Here is a 15735-nt window from a genome sequence, read left to right as displayed (position 1 = left end):
ATAAACTCATTACTTAAAGACAGAAGTACTTATCACATCATCCAGATTCCACTTAAATTAAGCCCACTGAAAACCTTTTTACTCTTAATATTTTAACCTTGAAGCCTTAGTACGCTGGGGAATAGAAAAACTTCATATTGATACTAGAGCACTAATACTGAACATGAAAAATCATAGCAAGGCAATTTACCAGAATTTGCAAATAGCTATTAACCTACTTTATATGGCACCCATAGACAGACTCTGAAAAATATTTTTACAAAAGTAGTTTGGTAGTTTAACAGCGGACACTAAAACTTTGGCATCTGTTACATTTAAAGCCAACCAGTAATTGTTAGTTCCTGCAAGCAGCCTACTTGAGTACGACAGCAGAGGTTTATCAGAAAAAATTCAATACTGTTGATCAGTGTTATGCCTACAACTTGCATTCATTCATCTGGAGGATTTTCACTGATTGCTATAGAAGAAACCCAAATGATTCTACTTAGTGATACATTTACAATCAAGTAAGAATCTGTTAAGACCTCGAAAGACAGCGGGAAATGCTTTGCCTGTTGCATATGGTAGGGTAGGGTACAAAGCACAACTGGTGAAGACTGGCTGAACATGAATTTTATCTATTTTCTATTGACCCTGACAGAAAAAATATTGCTTCACAGTATAAACATAAAGACAATGCCAACATCTATCACTAGGCCTTCTTCCCTTTAAAAAAAGATTAGAGTGTGCATTCTCAATGGGGGTGAATCACTACCAAGAAGGACCCTCCTCAAAAAAAAAAGTGGCTGGACGTGGCAGCTCACACAGCCTGATCAACATGGTGAAATCCCATCTCTACTAAAAATCCAAAAGTTAGCTGGGCGTGGTGGCACATACCTATAATCCCAGCTACTCAGGAGGCTCAGGCAAGAGAATTGCTTGAACTTGGGATGGGGAGGTGGAGGTTGCAGTGAGCCTAGATTGGGCCACTGCACTTCAGCCTGGGTGACAGAGCAAGACTCCATCTCAAAAAAAAAAAAAAAGTTTACTCCTTTCATGTATAAAGCAGATACAGTAGTATATATACAGCATATCTATGATATTAAAATTTATGGGGGACTATATTTAAAAAAGTCTAAAAAGGCTGGGGGTATAATGGAAAAAAAACTTTTGAAAAACTGAATTAGAAGTCCAATCTCTTGGTCACATGCATTTCCCCTAAATCATTATGCTATTCAAAATATCCTGTAGCATTTTTGGTATATGGAATTCTCTTTTTTAAAATAATAAACATCTATGTGCAGAATGAAGTAATAAACATCTATAACTCCCAGAGTAAGAACAGTTTCCAAGAGGAGACATCCTTAGAAACTGACACTATTATGCTTCTCTGGCAGTGAGTAATAAAAAAATAAAAAGAAACTGACACTGTTAGAAAAATCAACATTTATCCAATCATAATCAAATTAAAAGTACAATTTAACATCTATATTAAGAATTACACATTTGAGGCCATAGGCTGGCAGTGGCACCTGAATTCTAAAATTACCACTTGATTCAGAATGGAATCTTTTTATATGGAATGAAATCTGCAGTCTTTTTACAAAGCATCCCCTTTCTTTATACCATCACACAAGTAATATCCATTTACTATAGTATTGTCTAAGTAAACACTACTGTGTTATTATGAAGAAACTACGATCAAAGATCATAATGTAGTTCTGGAAGATGACATACTTTTTCACTACACACAGTATAAAATGGCATACTTTGTAAGGCAGAAACATGCAATGAATTGGTTGTAGAAATATTAATGTAGTTTTGGCTACAACAGAATTCTGTGTAGGTGGTTTACAGTTTTGGAGTCTAATTACTACTTATTGTTATAAAGACATCTGAACACACAACATATAATACTAGTAGGTATTAACATGGAATTTACAAAAAAAAAAAAAAAAGACTGATATATAAAGCCTAAGTGTTAAGTATGGACTTTATTTTTTAAAAAAAAGTCTTTTGAGAACTACAAATTACAAAGTAAAAGCAGATCACTACGTAGAAATCTAGTGAATACATTTTGCCTGTGCATGAAAACTTTATCAAAGTTATTCATTTAACAAATTCACCCCATTCACAATATTCAATTATGTTCTTTTTAAGGTTACTATACCTTTATTTCAAATTATATTACATGTTATTCCCTCAAAATGAACTTTTAAACAACAAACTTTTGGCTCATAAGAATGGCACCTTCAAAAGGGGCGATTTCCACTCAGTCTCTGGTGGCATTATTCCAGACTAATTTCTTTCACCAGTTAAAAACCTTCAAAATGTTCACTTTTAACACAAAATCTTTCCATAAAAAATGTAGCTACAACCCCCCCCCAGTGACTACATACATAGATGGGTAGCAGCAAGAAAAGATGAAAATAAAAAGGCAGCCATTAAAATAAATGATCAATTGTATACAAGAAATATTTGGCTCATGGCAATTAAAAAATTGGCAACTAGGGTATGTTACTAGCCAGAGGCTTGAGTCATTACTGAATGTTAAGAGAATGAAGCCAGTCCAGTATGACCAAGTAGCAATATATAATTGTCATTGCACTTCATTTGTTATAGAAAATACTCTAAGCCAATAGGAAATCTAAGCTATATCTAGATTCCCAATTAGAACATGCTGACCTTTTAACATTTTTAACAATTTTTACTGCGTTAAGTACATCAGTCATTTTCTTTACTCAAACTCCTTTATGACTTCTTTCCTATCAATCTAAGTGAATTCTGTGCATAAAATACCTTAAATAAGACTTTTCTGAGGTTTATTTGAAAATGGCTGTATGAAAAGAATACCCATTTGTTTTGCCTGGAAAAATACAAATAAATGCAGAAGTTTCTCAAGGGGAAAAAGCTCAAATTTCTTCTTCCCACCACCTCTGCCACATTATGATTTCCTAAACTTTTCCAATTTTAGTATATGTGCTGCCGAAGCGAGCACTGATTTCCTAAACTTTTCAAGTCTGTTCTCCATGGATTCTCTAACGATGAAAACCAGAGAGCAAACAATTGAGCTTTAGGAAACCTGGAGTTAAAAATGCAAACAACAAAACAAAACAAAACAAAACAAAACAAAAACCATGCAAGCAATGGTCCTCATATTCAAGATTCATGTTAAATGAATTCAATATATGGATTTTAAATTGATGAGTAGGGCTCCGGACATGCCATATTATCACACAAATCATCGCCTTTTGAGACTCTGGATACTTTTACAGTTTAATTTGCAAACAGAATTGTTATAACAAATTATTATTTTTTAACCAAATCATATTTTGAAAACTGTTTATAGAAAACCCAGGGAATAAAGTGAACTGTTCATTGTGGAAGGCCTTAAATTACATTACAGTAGAAAATACAGGAGGTAGAAGATAACTGAAAAGACTAATGCAACATTAGATTCAAATCTATAGCTCCTGTAGCTACTTAAAACATGGTTTTAGGAACTAAACCCAACATTTCCAGCAACCATAGAAACAGTTAAAATAAAATTTGCCATGAAAGCCCTTATATCATGCTTGATACAGGGAGGTAGGAAGATGTAAGAACCAGGACACATGAGACATGACATTTTATCTACAACTCCTGTTTGCTTTACTGAGGGTGTAGTTTCAAAATTCAGTCACCTTCTTCAGCTTCAGACTCAGATTCTAGAAAGGGGGAAACATGCAGTTAAGCATTATATACCAGAAGGCGAAAGTTCCCATTTATAACTTTGAAGCTTTTTGTTTGTTTTTGGGACAGAGTCTGCCTCTGTCACACAGGCTGGAATGCAGTGGCACCATCTCGGCTCACTGCAACCTCTGCCTCCTGAGTTCAAGTGATCTTCCCACCTCAGCTTCCTAAGTAGCTGGGACTACAGGCGCCCACCACCAAGCCTAGCTACTTTTTGTATTTTTAGTAGACAGGGTTTCCCATGTTGGCCAGGCTGGTCTCAAACTCTTGGCCTCAAGTGACCCACCTGCCTCAGCCTCTCAAAGTGCTAGGATTACAGGCATGAGCCACCATATCTGGCCTCCATATAACTTTGAAGCTGTTTATCATGAAGAATTTTATTAAAAACCTACTTAGATGAGGGGGATAGTCAAAAGTATTCACTTGCAAATCCCAACATTTGGCTGGGTGCAGTCACACCTGCAATCTCTGCACTTTGAGAGGCTGAGGCAGGAGGGTTGCTTGAGCTCAGAAGTTCAAGACTAGCCTAAGCAACATAGTGAGACCCTGTCTCTATATTTTTTTAATTTAAAAAAAAGTAAAAAAAAAAAAGAAATCCACAAATTTATAAACATTAAATATTCGCAAAATTTTCTACTTCACCAAGAACATTTACTATATGGCTGAGCCATAAATATACTATAATAATTAAACTCTAGCTTTCTCTAACTGCTGCCCAAGTTAACAAGAATCTCTACCCTAAGTACAAAGTGGCATCAGAAAGAAAGAAGCATGTGTGAACATTTATTACGGCCACATTAAAATTAGTTTTTAAGCTTTACCAAACAAACCACCCAAAGGAAAATTCTTACCTTCTTCAGCATTTTTGAGCCACTCCACAAACTTTTTCATTTGCTCAAGGAAAACACTCTTCCCCTTCGCAACATGTGCATCTTTATACCACTTCAAAATGGGCTCTTCACTCAGGACTTCAGCTGGAAAGAAAATTCATTACATTAGGGGAGTTTAATACACTCTACTTGGACAGAGTTCGAACCACCACCTAATGTGCAAATGCCTGCTTAGCACACAAACTGCTGAAAAGTTAATCATGAAAACTGGAATAATGCATGAGCACACCAGCTATACTCTGGAGGATCGAGACTGGTCTGATGAGTGCAGAATTTCAAAGTGTTACAACCAAACATAGCAAATTAAATAACCGCAATGGATTTTCTCCCAACCAAGGGTCTTGTCTTTACTTCCCAGGTTTCTACAATTGGGATGAAGAGAAAGGGAACAGTAACTGAAATCAGGCTTTCTATAGAAGCACTCTGAAATGGTCTTGAGGGACAACAAAGTCAACACTGGGTGAGGGAGTAAGATGAAGAGAAGCAGGATTCACACAGGATTAATTAAGACTCCAAAGCTACGATTACAAAGCTAAGATTACAGTGTGTCTGGAAAAGGTATCTGGGTGTTTTTTGTTTTTTTTTTTTTTTGAGAAAAGGTCTCACCTGTTGCCCAAACTGCAGGAGTGCAATGGCACAATCATGGGTCACTCAAGTCTTGATCACCTGGGCTCAAGTCCCAACTCAGCCTTCTGAGTGCCACCGTTCCCTAGCTAATTTTTAATTTTTTTGTAGAGGAGAAGTTTCCTTATGTAGCCCAGGCTGGTTTTGAAATCTTGGGCTCAAGCAATCCTCCTGCCTCAGTCTCCTCCCAAAGTGCTGGAATGAAAAGTGTGAGCCACCATGCCCAGCTGGACTTTGGGAATGTATATACCTGGTTAGAGTATAGGAGGCAAAGTCTGAGGATGCATAATGATGGCTTTAGATTTCACACTTTAACACTGTAAATATGGTTTAGAGATGTTTTTAAAAAATACCCATGCACTAAAAAGCACCCGATGGAATCAGAGGTGACTCATAACTAGAAGTAAAATATTTCAGGAAGCTGATGTCCAGATAACTACTTATTTGCATCATTTTGTGTTCAAGAATTTTTACTAAATGTATTTACAAAATTTAAAATATACATTACCTTTATAAAAAAGCACCACTATTTTCTGGAAGGCTTTCATGAAATGAATGTTGTCATAGCAATACTCCTGAATCTTCAGTAACAGAGTCAGCTCAGACTGACCTTGAGTAGTAAAGGCAGCAAGTAGAGGGCTGTATTGCTGTTAAAGGGAATGGAGAAAAAATTTAGTCATTCATTACAGTTAGCATCCACTACAAAACTCCTACAGTATAGAACTTAACTCACCTTTTATAATCACTGTGAATTATAACTGATTTACCAGAAATAAATTTAAAAAATAGGCTGGGAGCAGTGGCTCACATCGTAATCCCGGCACTTTGGGAAGCCAGGGCGGGCAGATCACATGATGTTAGGAGTCTGAGACCACCCTGGCCAACATGCTAAAACCCCATCTCTGCTAAAAACACAAAAATTAGCCAGGTATGGCAGTGTGCACCTGTAGTCCCAGCTACCTGGGAGGCCAAGGAGGCAGGAGAATTGTGCTTGAACCCAGGAGATGGAGGCTGCAGTGAGCTGAGATCACATCACTGTATTCCACACTGGGAGACAGAGAAGACTGTCTCAAAAAAAAAAAAAAAGAAAGAAATTAAAAAAATAGCAAAGCAGAAAAATCTCCTAAGCCGCTAGGTAAAATAAATAATACTGTACCAAGTAGTCCAGGTAAATGTCAAATAATATTAGTATTTTAGAGGGGGATAAAAAAGAACACTCCTATTTTCCAATAACCCCTTCAAAATCAAACGTTTAATTACAAGCTTCAGTTCCTTTCCATTGTTTTTGCTTTTTTTTTTTTTTTTTTTTTTGAGACAGGATCTCACACTTTTACAAGGGCTCTGTCTGACAAAACCATCAGCCATCATAAGCTCACTGCAGTCTTGATCTCCAGGGCTCAAGTGATCCTTTGCCTCAGCCTCCTGAGTAGCTGGGACTACAGGCATGTGTCACCATGACTCGCTAATTTTTGTGATTTTTAGTAGAGATGAGGTCTCACTATGTTGCCCAGGCTGGTATCAAACTGAGCTCAAGCAATCCTCCTGCCTTGGCATCCCAAAGTGGTGGGTTTACAGGCGTGAATCACTGTGCTTGGCCATGTCCTTGTTTTTAACCTGTGAACCACAGCCCAATTCAGGGCATTATCTTCAATAGTTAATGTTACTATTTGTCTATTTAATGGTGGGCCATCCCCAGGAACCACAGGATGTGGTAATTCCTCTTAGAAAAGTATAGTTGGTCACAGTTCACTTATCCCCACATAAAAGTAGAATAGTTTGTTTTGTCAAGGCATAGTTCTAACACCTTCAAGTGCTTGATGGCTTGCTCTGCTACAAGCTCCTCTTTTTTGTTCCATTCCACAGTGCTCATTACACTTGACCAGACTATTCCGATGACAACTGGTTCTGGGATGTTGTTTTTTTTCATCTCCTCCTTGACATATAAAATTATCTGTAAAAGAATCCAAATTTAGTAACAGAAGTCAGTTTTGATATGTACATACTTCACACATCAAGTTTAGACCTTTAACAAAAACATAACGACTCCCATGCACCTGGCAACAACCACATCTGTACCACATATGAAAAGAGACCTTTACAGCTGAAAGGTGCCTTGAGCTCCAGGCTTACATTTCTGGGCCTCGGTCAGGCACTGAAAAAACATACGCAAGACTGAGGCAAAGTTCAAGTAAAATACTGTTGGTATTAACTCAATCTCATCCTGGTGAAATAAGTTCCTCAGCTTAGTGAAAATAAGCCAGAAGCTTAGCTGTAAAAAGACGGTTCAAACAAAAAACTTACATCCTTAAATGGATCGCCGCGGGACATCTGTTCTTGAAGTTCTTTCTGGAGCTCCTTACGAGCTCCGATGGTTTGCTGATTCCGAACATATTCTGAAAGCTCTTTCAAGCCTGCCTCAGTAAAATACTTTGTGAAGTGTTCAACGCTTTGCTTATTGGCAGGAAAAAGTTCCTAAAAGGAGATTTAATCTAGTTAAAGTTTCTTTAAATCAGATTAAAAACACTTTCTTTTCAGTCTTAAAAATGAGAAGTTTCTCTCATTTACATCTTTTGGCAAGAACGGGAAGAAAAAAGTTACAAACCATCAGTCTGTTATCCATGCTGACTTTCCGAAGACTTGCAGCTACTGCATTGATATCTTTTTCATTTATCCATGATTTAAAGAGCTTTACAGCAAAAGCTGCTGAAACCCCTGCAAAAGAAAGTAACTTACTTAACAAAAGTACCTTCCTGGTTTCAATCACTGTATCCCCTATATCCTTCCCTTCATAGTGCAATCACATGGAATTACCGACTTTCCCCCACAAACTTATTCCTGAACTTTCCTGGGCCACAGTTTATCACTTCTCCAACTTCCGTAGTTTACCCATTGCAAGTTGTATATTCTTGGCCAAATTACTTAGAAGTGTTTTCAAAAGTGTAAACTGAGGGCAAAAGTCTCTACACTTGACAAAGCTGTTGTGAGAATTACAGTAAGGCAACTTAGATACTCAGTACTCTAAGCAGTTTTTTAAAAAAAAGTTAGCTTCAAAAAAATTACTGTACAGAACAATCTGACAATTGAAGCCAAATAGGGAATTGATTTTCCCTTCTAGCTTGACATTTTCTCCAGTAACATTTTCTTCATTAAAGATCGTCTCAAGTCTCCCAATTGGTATTAATCTCTTTTGGGGTTCCCACAGCATTTCTCATTTTATTTTCATTGCATATAACATTTTGTCTAAACCTGGGTATTTGTTGTATGCCTAAAGAAAGCCATTAAACCTGGATGCTAAGGGTACTCATTAAATGTCTAGTGAGTTAGAATGCATTTACTAAGTTTAAAGCTGGTTAGTAAACGACGACTACCACACAAGTCACATCTATGAATAGTAAACCATGCTCTTATCTATCCCACTGAGTCAACTAAGACCATCCTTTAGGGTCGATTACCTTCTTTAACCAAATTCTCATTATAAAGGCTATTAAGAATGGATGCATTAAGTGTTCCATTAGCCAGAAGAACGCCAGTCAACATAGCCAGCTTGTTCCTCTCCGACTCTGAAAAACCCTTTAAAAACAGCAGCAGCTGTAAAAAGTAAAACAGGTTAAGGGTTAAAAGAGCAATTGCACTACATTAAGAGAAGCAGTAAAGCATGTTATACTGGTTACTGATTCAATACGTGGGTTCTGAAATCTAACCATCCAAGTTTACATCTCAGTTATAATACTTATTAGCTGAATGATCTTGGGCAAGTTACTCAACCTCTGCACCTCACATGTAAAATGTGGATAATAAAACTTGCCTCACAGGGTTTTTATAAATATTAAGTGAATTAATGTTATTAGAACAGTGCCTGGTCCTTGACAAAAATATCAGGTTTTCCGTCTATCTATATGCAATATTGGGCCAGGCGTGTTGGCTCTCACCTGTAATCCCAACACTTGGGGAGGCCAAGGGCAGATCACTTGAGGCCAGGAGTTCAAGAACAGCCTGGCCAACATGGTCAAATGCTATATCTACTAAAAATAGAAAATTCAGCCAGGCATGGTGGCACATGCCTGTAATCCCAGCTACTCGGTAGGCGGAGGCACAAGAATCACTTGAATCCAGGAGGCGAAGGCTGCAGCGAGTTGAGACTGAGCCACTGCACTCCAGCCTGGGACACAGACCGAGGCTCCATCTCAAAAAACCAACCAACCAAACAAAATCACCCCAAATCCGTGACAGAATTAGGATTTAACATTCCTCTTTCTAATCCTAATTTTTTCTTTTCCATAAATACATTATTCCTCATACCTTTTTTACTTCATCTTCAAAACCTTTCTCCAGGTATTTGTAGCGCCTGATTAACTTGTTAAAAACCTATCAAAAACATTAAATTAATTCAGTAACTTCATATATTTCTACAACGGCAAGGTAGTAAAACTTTCACTAGATATAAGTTTATGAGCTGTTTAAACAAGCTTGAGAAGAGTTTGTCAATTCCTAAATTTCACCAATACTATTGGCAACCACCTCCCAACAGATTTTTATTGCTGTGTATGAAACAAGGACTAATTATTGCTCAAATATAAGCCATTTACCCATTTGTAGGACACGAACAGAACACATCATAAATACAATTCTACACTTCCTAGTGACACATAAAAATGTCCAAGTTAGATGTACTTTCTTTGCTTACAGTAATATAAACATAACTACGTATGAAACTTTCCTATGAGATCTTTTTTTTCTTTCTTTCTTTTTTGTATTCACTCTTACACAGAAGAGATCTTGATTACCAAGCTAATAAATAAGCCCACAGCTCATATCTTTAAAAATAAATATACGCAGATAAACTAGGGAAATCGCAATATGGAACTTTCATTTTCAGCTTGACATTTTTCTTAAAAACTGAGCAATTTCCAGGACAAGTAGGAAAAGGAGAGTTAATTTAATTTTCCCCTATTTTGTTTGCCTTAACACACCTTAAGTTTCTAATTTATCCTGCTGCACCAAGAACAGTATCTCCAAAATTTAAAATCAAATTTCTTCAACTTTCTACCTGCAACTCTTAAAAGTAGAATATTCTTCAAACATATCATATGGATAGAAGCTAACTGAAAACAATTATGTAAAGTTTCATTTACCTGAGCAAATGCTTGCATGGTCTCTAGGTCTTCTTGGGCTGCAAACACGCAGACATCTGTGCGCATCATGTCATCTGCCAGTGTACCACCTGGGGCTAAAGTTGGATAAAACCAAAATACAACATAAGTAAATAAATCACCCCATTCTAACAAGTTTGCCAAATAGTTCATATTCTAGATTCTTCACAGTCTCCATACATTATACTTCTCTAAATTATTTTTTAATTTTTTTTTATTTTTTGAGACGGGGTTTCACTCATGTTACCCAGGCTGGAGTGCAATGGTGCGATCTCGGCTCACCGCAACCTCCGCCTCTTGGGTTCAGGCAATTCTCCTGCCTCAGCCTCCTGAGTAGCTGGGATTATAGGCACGCACCACCATGCCCAGCTAATTTTTTTTTGTATTTTTGGTAGAGACGGGGTTTCACCATGTTGACCAGGATGGTCTCGATCTCTTGACCTCGTGATCCACCCGCCTTGGCCTCCCAAAGTGCTGGGATTACAGGCTTGAGCCACCGAGCCCGGCCTAAATTATTAAGCCCACAAACCCCAGACACTTACCCAGCATTCCACCAGCCACCAGAATGTCAAAGAGTGTTTCTGCATATCGACGGTAATCAAGTTTTGCTCCAGAAGCATCAAGAAACTTAGCTACTGCTTCCAAATCAGTACCGGTTTCAGTTAAGCCTTGAATAATACAGTCTTGAAACTGAGTAGGATCAAACCTCTCTTTTTCATCTGGAGGGACAGGAGACCCAAAACAGTAGTTTTAAAAGATTTACCAAAATGCCACAAAACTATCACCTTATGAAGCTGTAACTGCTAAATAAGTTAGGATTAAATTCACATTCTTCGCATGTTTCTCCTCTGAAAGTACAAGATAGGATGGATGGCCCACTCACAAGAATTGTGCAACTTTCAAACAATTTCACAAGTGAGCTAAATGTGCTAGTGTCTGTGCTCCTACTGCCATGAGGCAATTTCTACGGGGAACACCCTTCACCTCTTGGCTTTTCTAAAATGTAGGCCATCCTCTAACAGGTAAATTTTATTCCTTTGAGTTTTGCCCACACACTGGAGCTCTTGATCCTTTTCTATAAATGTCCATAATGCTAAAAAGAAAAAAAAAATTTGAACCATTAATTTAGCATTTATGCAGGTGAGCTTTAGAAAGTACATTTAATGAGCACCCAATATGACAGAAACTATATTAATCCTGTTAACTTTATGAGGCAGACTTTTCCCCCTATTTATTCAGAAGGAAAAAAACAGAGAGAAATTATGGAGACTATATTGTATAGTAATTCAGAACATGGGGTCTGGAGTTAAACTGTCCAATTCAAATCCTGATCTCCATTTAACCATCTGAATTTGAGCAAACAGCCTCATTCTCCATGCCAGAATTCTCCTACTATAAAATGTGGGTAAGAATTGTACCTATCCAAGGCCAGGTGTGGTGGCTCACACCTTTAATCTCAGCACTTCGGAAGGCAGAGGCGGGCAGATAACGAAGTCAGAATTTCGAGACCAGCCTGACCAACATGGTGAAACTCTGTCTCTACTAAAAATACAAAAGTTAGCTGGGGCTGGTGGCTCACACCTGTAATCCCAGCTGCTCAGGAGGCTGAGGCAGGAGAATTACTTGAACCAGGGAGGCAGAGGTTGTAGTGAGTCGAGATCACACCACTGCACTCCAGCCTGGGCAACAAAGCAAGACTCTCTCAAAAGAGAAAAGAAAAAAAAAAAAAGAATAGTACTTATCCCATAAAGTTGCTGCAAATGCTAAATGACATTAATAATATAAAAAGCACCCAGGCCATAGTCTCGTGCACATCGCCAACCTGTACCGAGTTGCTTTCACAAACTCCATAATAGGGTTTTGCTTTTCCAATCTAGAGTAGATAGTATCTTAATTTTCACACAGTACTAGGGTAACAAATACCTCTATTTGCCCAGTGCTTTTCCGGTTTTAGCACTCAAAGCCTTGTGTCTGGAAACTCCCTCAGTTCCAGACAAACAGGGATTGTTGTATACCCTACCCAGGTCCCTAATCATCAACAGCCAGGCTACGAATGATCTTTATATGGAACTGGGGAAGTGATACCTCTCCCTGATGCTAATAATGATGATAAAGCTACTTGTTATTATTCATATCAAGGTAACATCAGTAATCCACATATTGAAGAGATACAGACTTTCCCCTTTTACTGACAAATTGCTCTAGTTTACAACTCCAGCTCCTTAAGAAAATTTACCAGCTAAATCTAAATGAATCTGCAAAGATTAGAATCAAATCACACTTTGGTCTCCCCACTACCACTACAAGGAGACAGACAGCCTACAATTAGTGATTATAAAATTCTACAATATATATCTCAAAACGTCTGCTACTTAAGGTAGAAAAAGAAAAACACAACTTCTAACCAATAGCTGACCCAGTTCTTCATTTCCTCAAAACCCCCTGTAAAATAAGGTTAAAGTGCATTTGAGCAAAAACGTTAAAAATATATGAGACCACATCTTATTTAGCTTTATATCATTAGCACAGCACTTTGCTACAGGATTCAATATTCACCTAAGTACACACTAATGCAAAAAAGTAGTAATATAATTCTAATATTTTCCCTACTAAGTCTGTAATTTCAAAAGGCACTACAATGTGAATCCTGTTCCATAATTAATGTCCATGGGTGAAGTCTTGAGTTTTCTCACAAATTTTCACAAAATCTGTGTGACTACATTAGGAGCTTTCCTTTTATAAATTTAACATCTTTGCTCATTTAAGTTTGCTGACTTCACTGCTTGCTAGTGAAAACAGAGCTCTTATTTTTGTTTTAAAAAAGTACTTTACCTTCACATTAAAAACATTCACTAATCGGCTTAGAGATATATTCATACTAAAAATTAAGGCTTGAGAAAGCAGTAGAAATATTAAAGGTGTATCTGAAATGGCAGTCAACGAGAAATTTAAGTTACTTTCTGGTATCTTCTATTGAGGCTTTAGTATTATGCAAGTGCCTATAACAGGAGACAAGAAACAAGATATTCTGGAGGTTTGGAGACAGACATTAAAACATAAATGTTTACCTCTTTTTCTTGTTTTAAAACGCTGGCCTGATAGCGTTGGCTTTTGCTGCTTTTGATTATTCATAAAAGACACCCTAGGAAAAGAGAAATAAAGCCTTAATATCAGTGCCATAATACTCATTTTTAAAACAAAGCATCAAACCTTAGCCTAGTCACACATGAATCGAATGGAACACGCACTCTCAGCTTCCAATTATACCCGGTGCAGGCACAAACGGAACGTCAAAATCTGCATTTCTCTCTACAAGAAACTCTTTAAATTAGTGCTGTGAACTACATAATAAGCGACATTACAGTGCTACACTGATCACCCATCATAAACCTAATTGCTCAGTTTTCTCCACATTCCTCTTTACATTCACTTACATCTTCCACGACCACTAAGCAGCGCAGAACGCAGATTACCACCATAGTCAAGAGGCTTCCAAAACATGTATGCCAATTCTAAAACACTGTCAAAAGGTGAACCCAGTCTTCTGACAGGCCTGATTATGAACAGCACCATCCTACCCTAGGTCATGCCTGTGACCGCAGCTGCGGTCGCCTTGCACCACTCAAGCCTGCAAAACTAACAGAGAGCAGCCAGTACTAGCTCCTTCGCCCATAATCCCACAGTCCCAGCCTCCTCCCCGGGCACGTGTCTCTCACTCCACACCCTTCCTAGCCTCCCGCTCAGGACCCCTTGGCCACAGCGGGGCGCCGTAGGGTGCCGCGGCTCCTTCTCTACTAACCCTGTCACCGGCGGTGGCGGCCGCCGCAACGAACGGACCACAGGCGCTGAGGCGCTTCGCGCCGGGGCCCCAGTCACCCCGTACATCCGCCCGCCCTCCGGCAAAAGCAGCGGCGGAGGCAGCGGCCGCAGTGGTGATGGTGGACCGTCCGCCCCGCCCGGAGGAAGCCTCCACGCGTATACCACCCAACAGAGGCCACGGTGGCTTTGTTACCCAGGCTAGGAAAGGCCCGGAGGGGGCCGCCTCACCCCCTGATTTCGCCGCGGCGCGCACCCTGACCCTCCTTCCCGACCCGAGCCACTGCCGCCCCTCGGCCTCCCGGCCGAAGCGGCAGCCTTTCAGGCCCAGGATCCGGCCGGGCCTTGAGAGGCGGCCTCCGTTCGGGCCCATCCTAGCCGGGCCGCATCCAGCTCGCTGCCTCCCTTGCCCTCTGCCCAGTGTCGACGGCCCGCAACGTCGGCTTGGGGTGAGAGGGGCGCCGCGCCTCACCGAATTTAAGGCGAAGAGGAAAGAGCCAGAAATCCCCGATGTAGCGGCAACTGCGGCGGTGTCTCCTCTGCGACCGGAACTAACGCCAGGAGGAGGAGGGAGAGGTGCCACCCCCGCCAGGACCGCTCTCCTATCGCGAGATTTCTTCTCCTGGCCCCACCCCGGCGGCCCGCTTAGATCTTGGCCGAGCGCCTCCGCCTTTTCCATTCCGCGCGGGTTAAGGTGAGGGACCGAAATAGGGGAGGGGAGAGACTTTTCAAGGCTTCTTTCTTCCCTTACTGGGTTCCACGTCGCCTGGATACCTGTCCTAGACTAGATTATTTTTCTTTCGCTGCTGCGTCTTCCGCCATGTTAACACACGGAGGGGCTGGAAGAGCAGAGCCGCCCCCCGCCGGTCTCAAAGTTGGACGCGTCCGCCTGGAGTCCCTCCCTGCCGGCCCCCTCCTCCAGCGCCGGAAGTCGAAACCGGAGGGCGGGGGCGCTCGGGTCGTGCGGGGGCGGAGGCTGGGGGCGGGTCCGGGGGCGTGGCTTGGGGAAGGAAACCACACCTCGCCTCCGCCCCGGCCGGGGTGGGCGGAGCTCGCTCTGGCTGAGTCCCTAGCGGGACGACTTTGCTCTGAGGGGCTGTCTGGTTGTTCACTGCCTCCCTTAGGAGCGAGGAGGACACAAACCGAGGGTTCAGAGGGGGAAATTCTGCCCTCCAACCGCGGCCCTCGCGCTCTGCAGCGGTTGTCTCCCGAGTGTGATGGCAGTGGGGACTTGGAGAGCATCAGAATCCCTTGGAGGACTTGTTAGAACAGATTGCTGGGCCCCACCTGCAGTTTCTGATTCTGTAGGCCTGGTGTGGAGCCCGTGAATGTGCCTTTCCGACAAGTTCTCTGTGATGTTGCAGCTGGTCTACGGACCACACCTTGGGAACCCCTCAGTTAGAGGGTGTATCATCAGGGAGCTGGGGTACGATCAGATAAGATAGTACGTGTGAAAAGCACTGGGGACCTGTCAAAAGTCTGCTGATAGAGATGCACAGCGCCTTTAGAATGTAGCCCCATGTTTTTATTCACTGTGCCGCAGT

At 40.6% G+C, this 15735-nt stretch overlaps 1 protein-coding gene and 1 long non-coding RNA gene across 4 annotated transcripts; both read right to left on the bottom strand.

Annotated features, from left to right (window-relative positions):
• Nucleotides 1-3129: 3129 nt before the first annotated feature.
• Nucleotides 3130-15125, bottom strand: BZW1 (basic leucine zipper and W2 domains 1). 3 transcript variants are annotated; one of them, XM_017545222.2, is made up of 12 exons: nucleotides 14943-15125; nucleotides 13444-13517; nucleotides 10918-11094; nucleotides 10358-10452; nucleotides 9525-9590; nucleotides 8678-8813; nucleotides 7828-7937; nucleotides 7527-7697; nucleotides 7030-7176; nucleotides 5734-5872; nucleotides 4563-4685; nucleotides 3130-3686 (listed from the first exon to the last, which is right to left on the bottom strand). In XM_017545222.2, the coding sequence occupies exons 2-12, from the start codon at nucleotides 13505-13507 to the stop codon at nucleotides 3655-3657; spliced, it is 1260 nt and encodes a 419-aa protein (XP_017400711.1). In that variant the 5' UTR covers nucleotides 13508-13517; nucleotides 14943-15125; the 3' UTR covers nucleotides 3130-3654. The 3 variants fall into 3 exon arrangements, with proteins under 3 accessions (XP_017400711.1, XP_017400709.1, XP_017400712.1); XM_017545220.2 differs by having other exon boundaries at nucleotides 14664-15116; XM_017545223.2 differs by lacking the exons at nucleotides 10358-10452; nucleotides 13444-13517; nucleotides 14943-15125 and having other exon boundaries at nucleotides 10912-10995.
• LOC108315740 lies at nucleotides 11454-12004 on the bottom strand. Its single transcript, XR_001830062.2, has 2 exons — nucleotides 11957-12004; nucleotides 11454-11823 (listed from the first exon to the last, which is right to left on the bottom strand). It is a non-coding gene; the product is annotated as an uncharacterized LOC108315740 (long non-coding RNA).
• Nucleotides 15126-15735: the final 610 nt, after the last annotated feature.

The sequence above is a fragment of the Cebus imitator genome, unplaced genomic scaffold (assembly GCF_001604975.1).
Source record: "Cebus imitator isolate Cc_AM_T3 unplaced genomic scaffold, Cebus_imitator-1.0 Scaffold178, whole genome shotgun sequence".
In the NCBI taxonomy this organism is placed as follows: domain Eukaryota; kingdom Metazoa; phylum Chordata; class Mammalia; order Primates; family Cebidae; genus Cebus; species Cebus imitator.
This window is presented reverse-complemented; position numbering and strand designations above follow the sequence as displayed.

What these genes read in the sequence shown, in the direction of transcription:
- BZW1 (XM_017545222.2), bottom strand. Translation starts at nt 13,507, where the DNA reads ATGAATAATCAAAAGCAGCAAAAGCCAACGCTATCAGGCCAGCGTTTT. An exon ending in TGAGAATTTGGTTAAAGAAG is followed by an intron (nt 7,938 to 8,677) that starts GTAATCGACCCT and finishes TTTCTTTTGCAG; the next exon opens with GGGTTTCAGCAGCTTTTGCT. An exon ending in GCGGCGATCCATTTAAGGAT is followed by an intron (nt 7,177 to 7,526) that starts GTAAGTTTTTTG and finishes ATTCTTTTACAG; the next exon opens with ATAATTTTATATGTCAAGGA.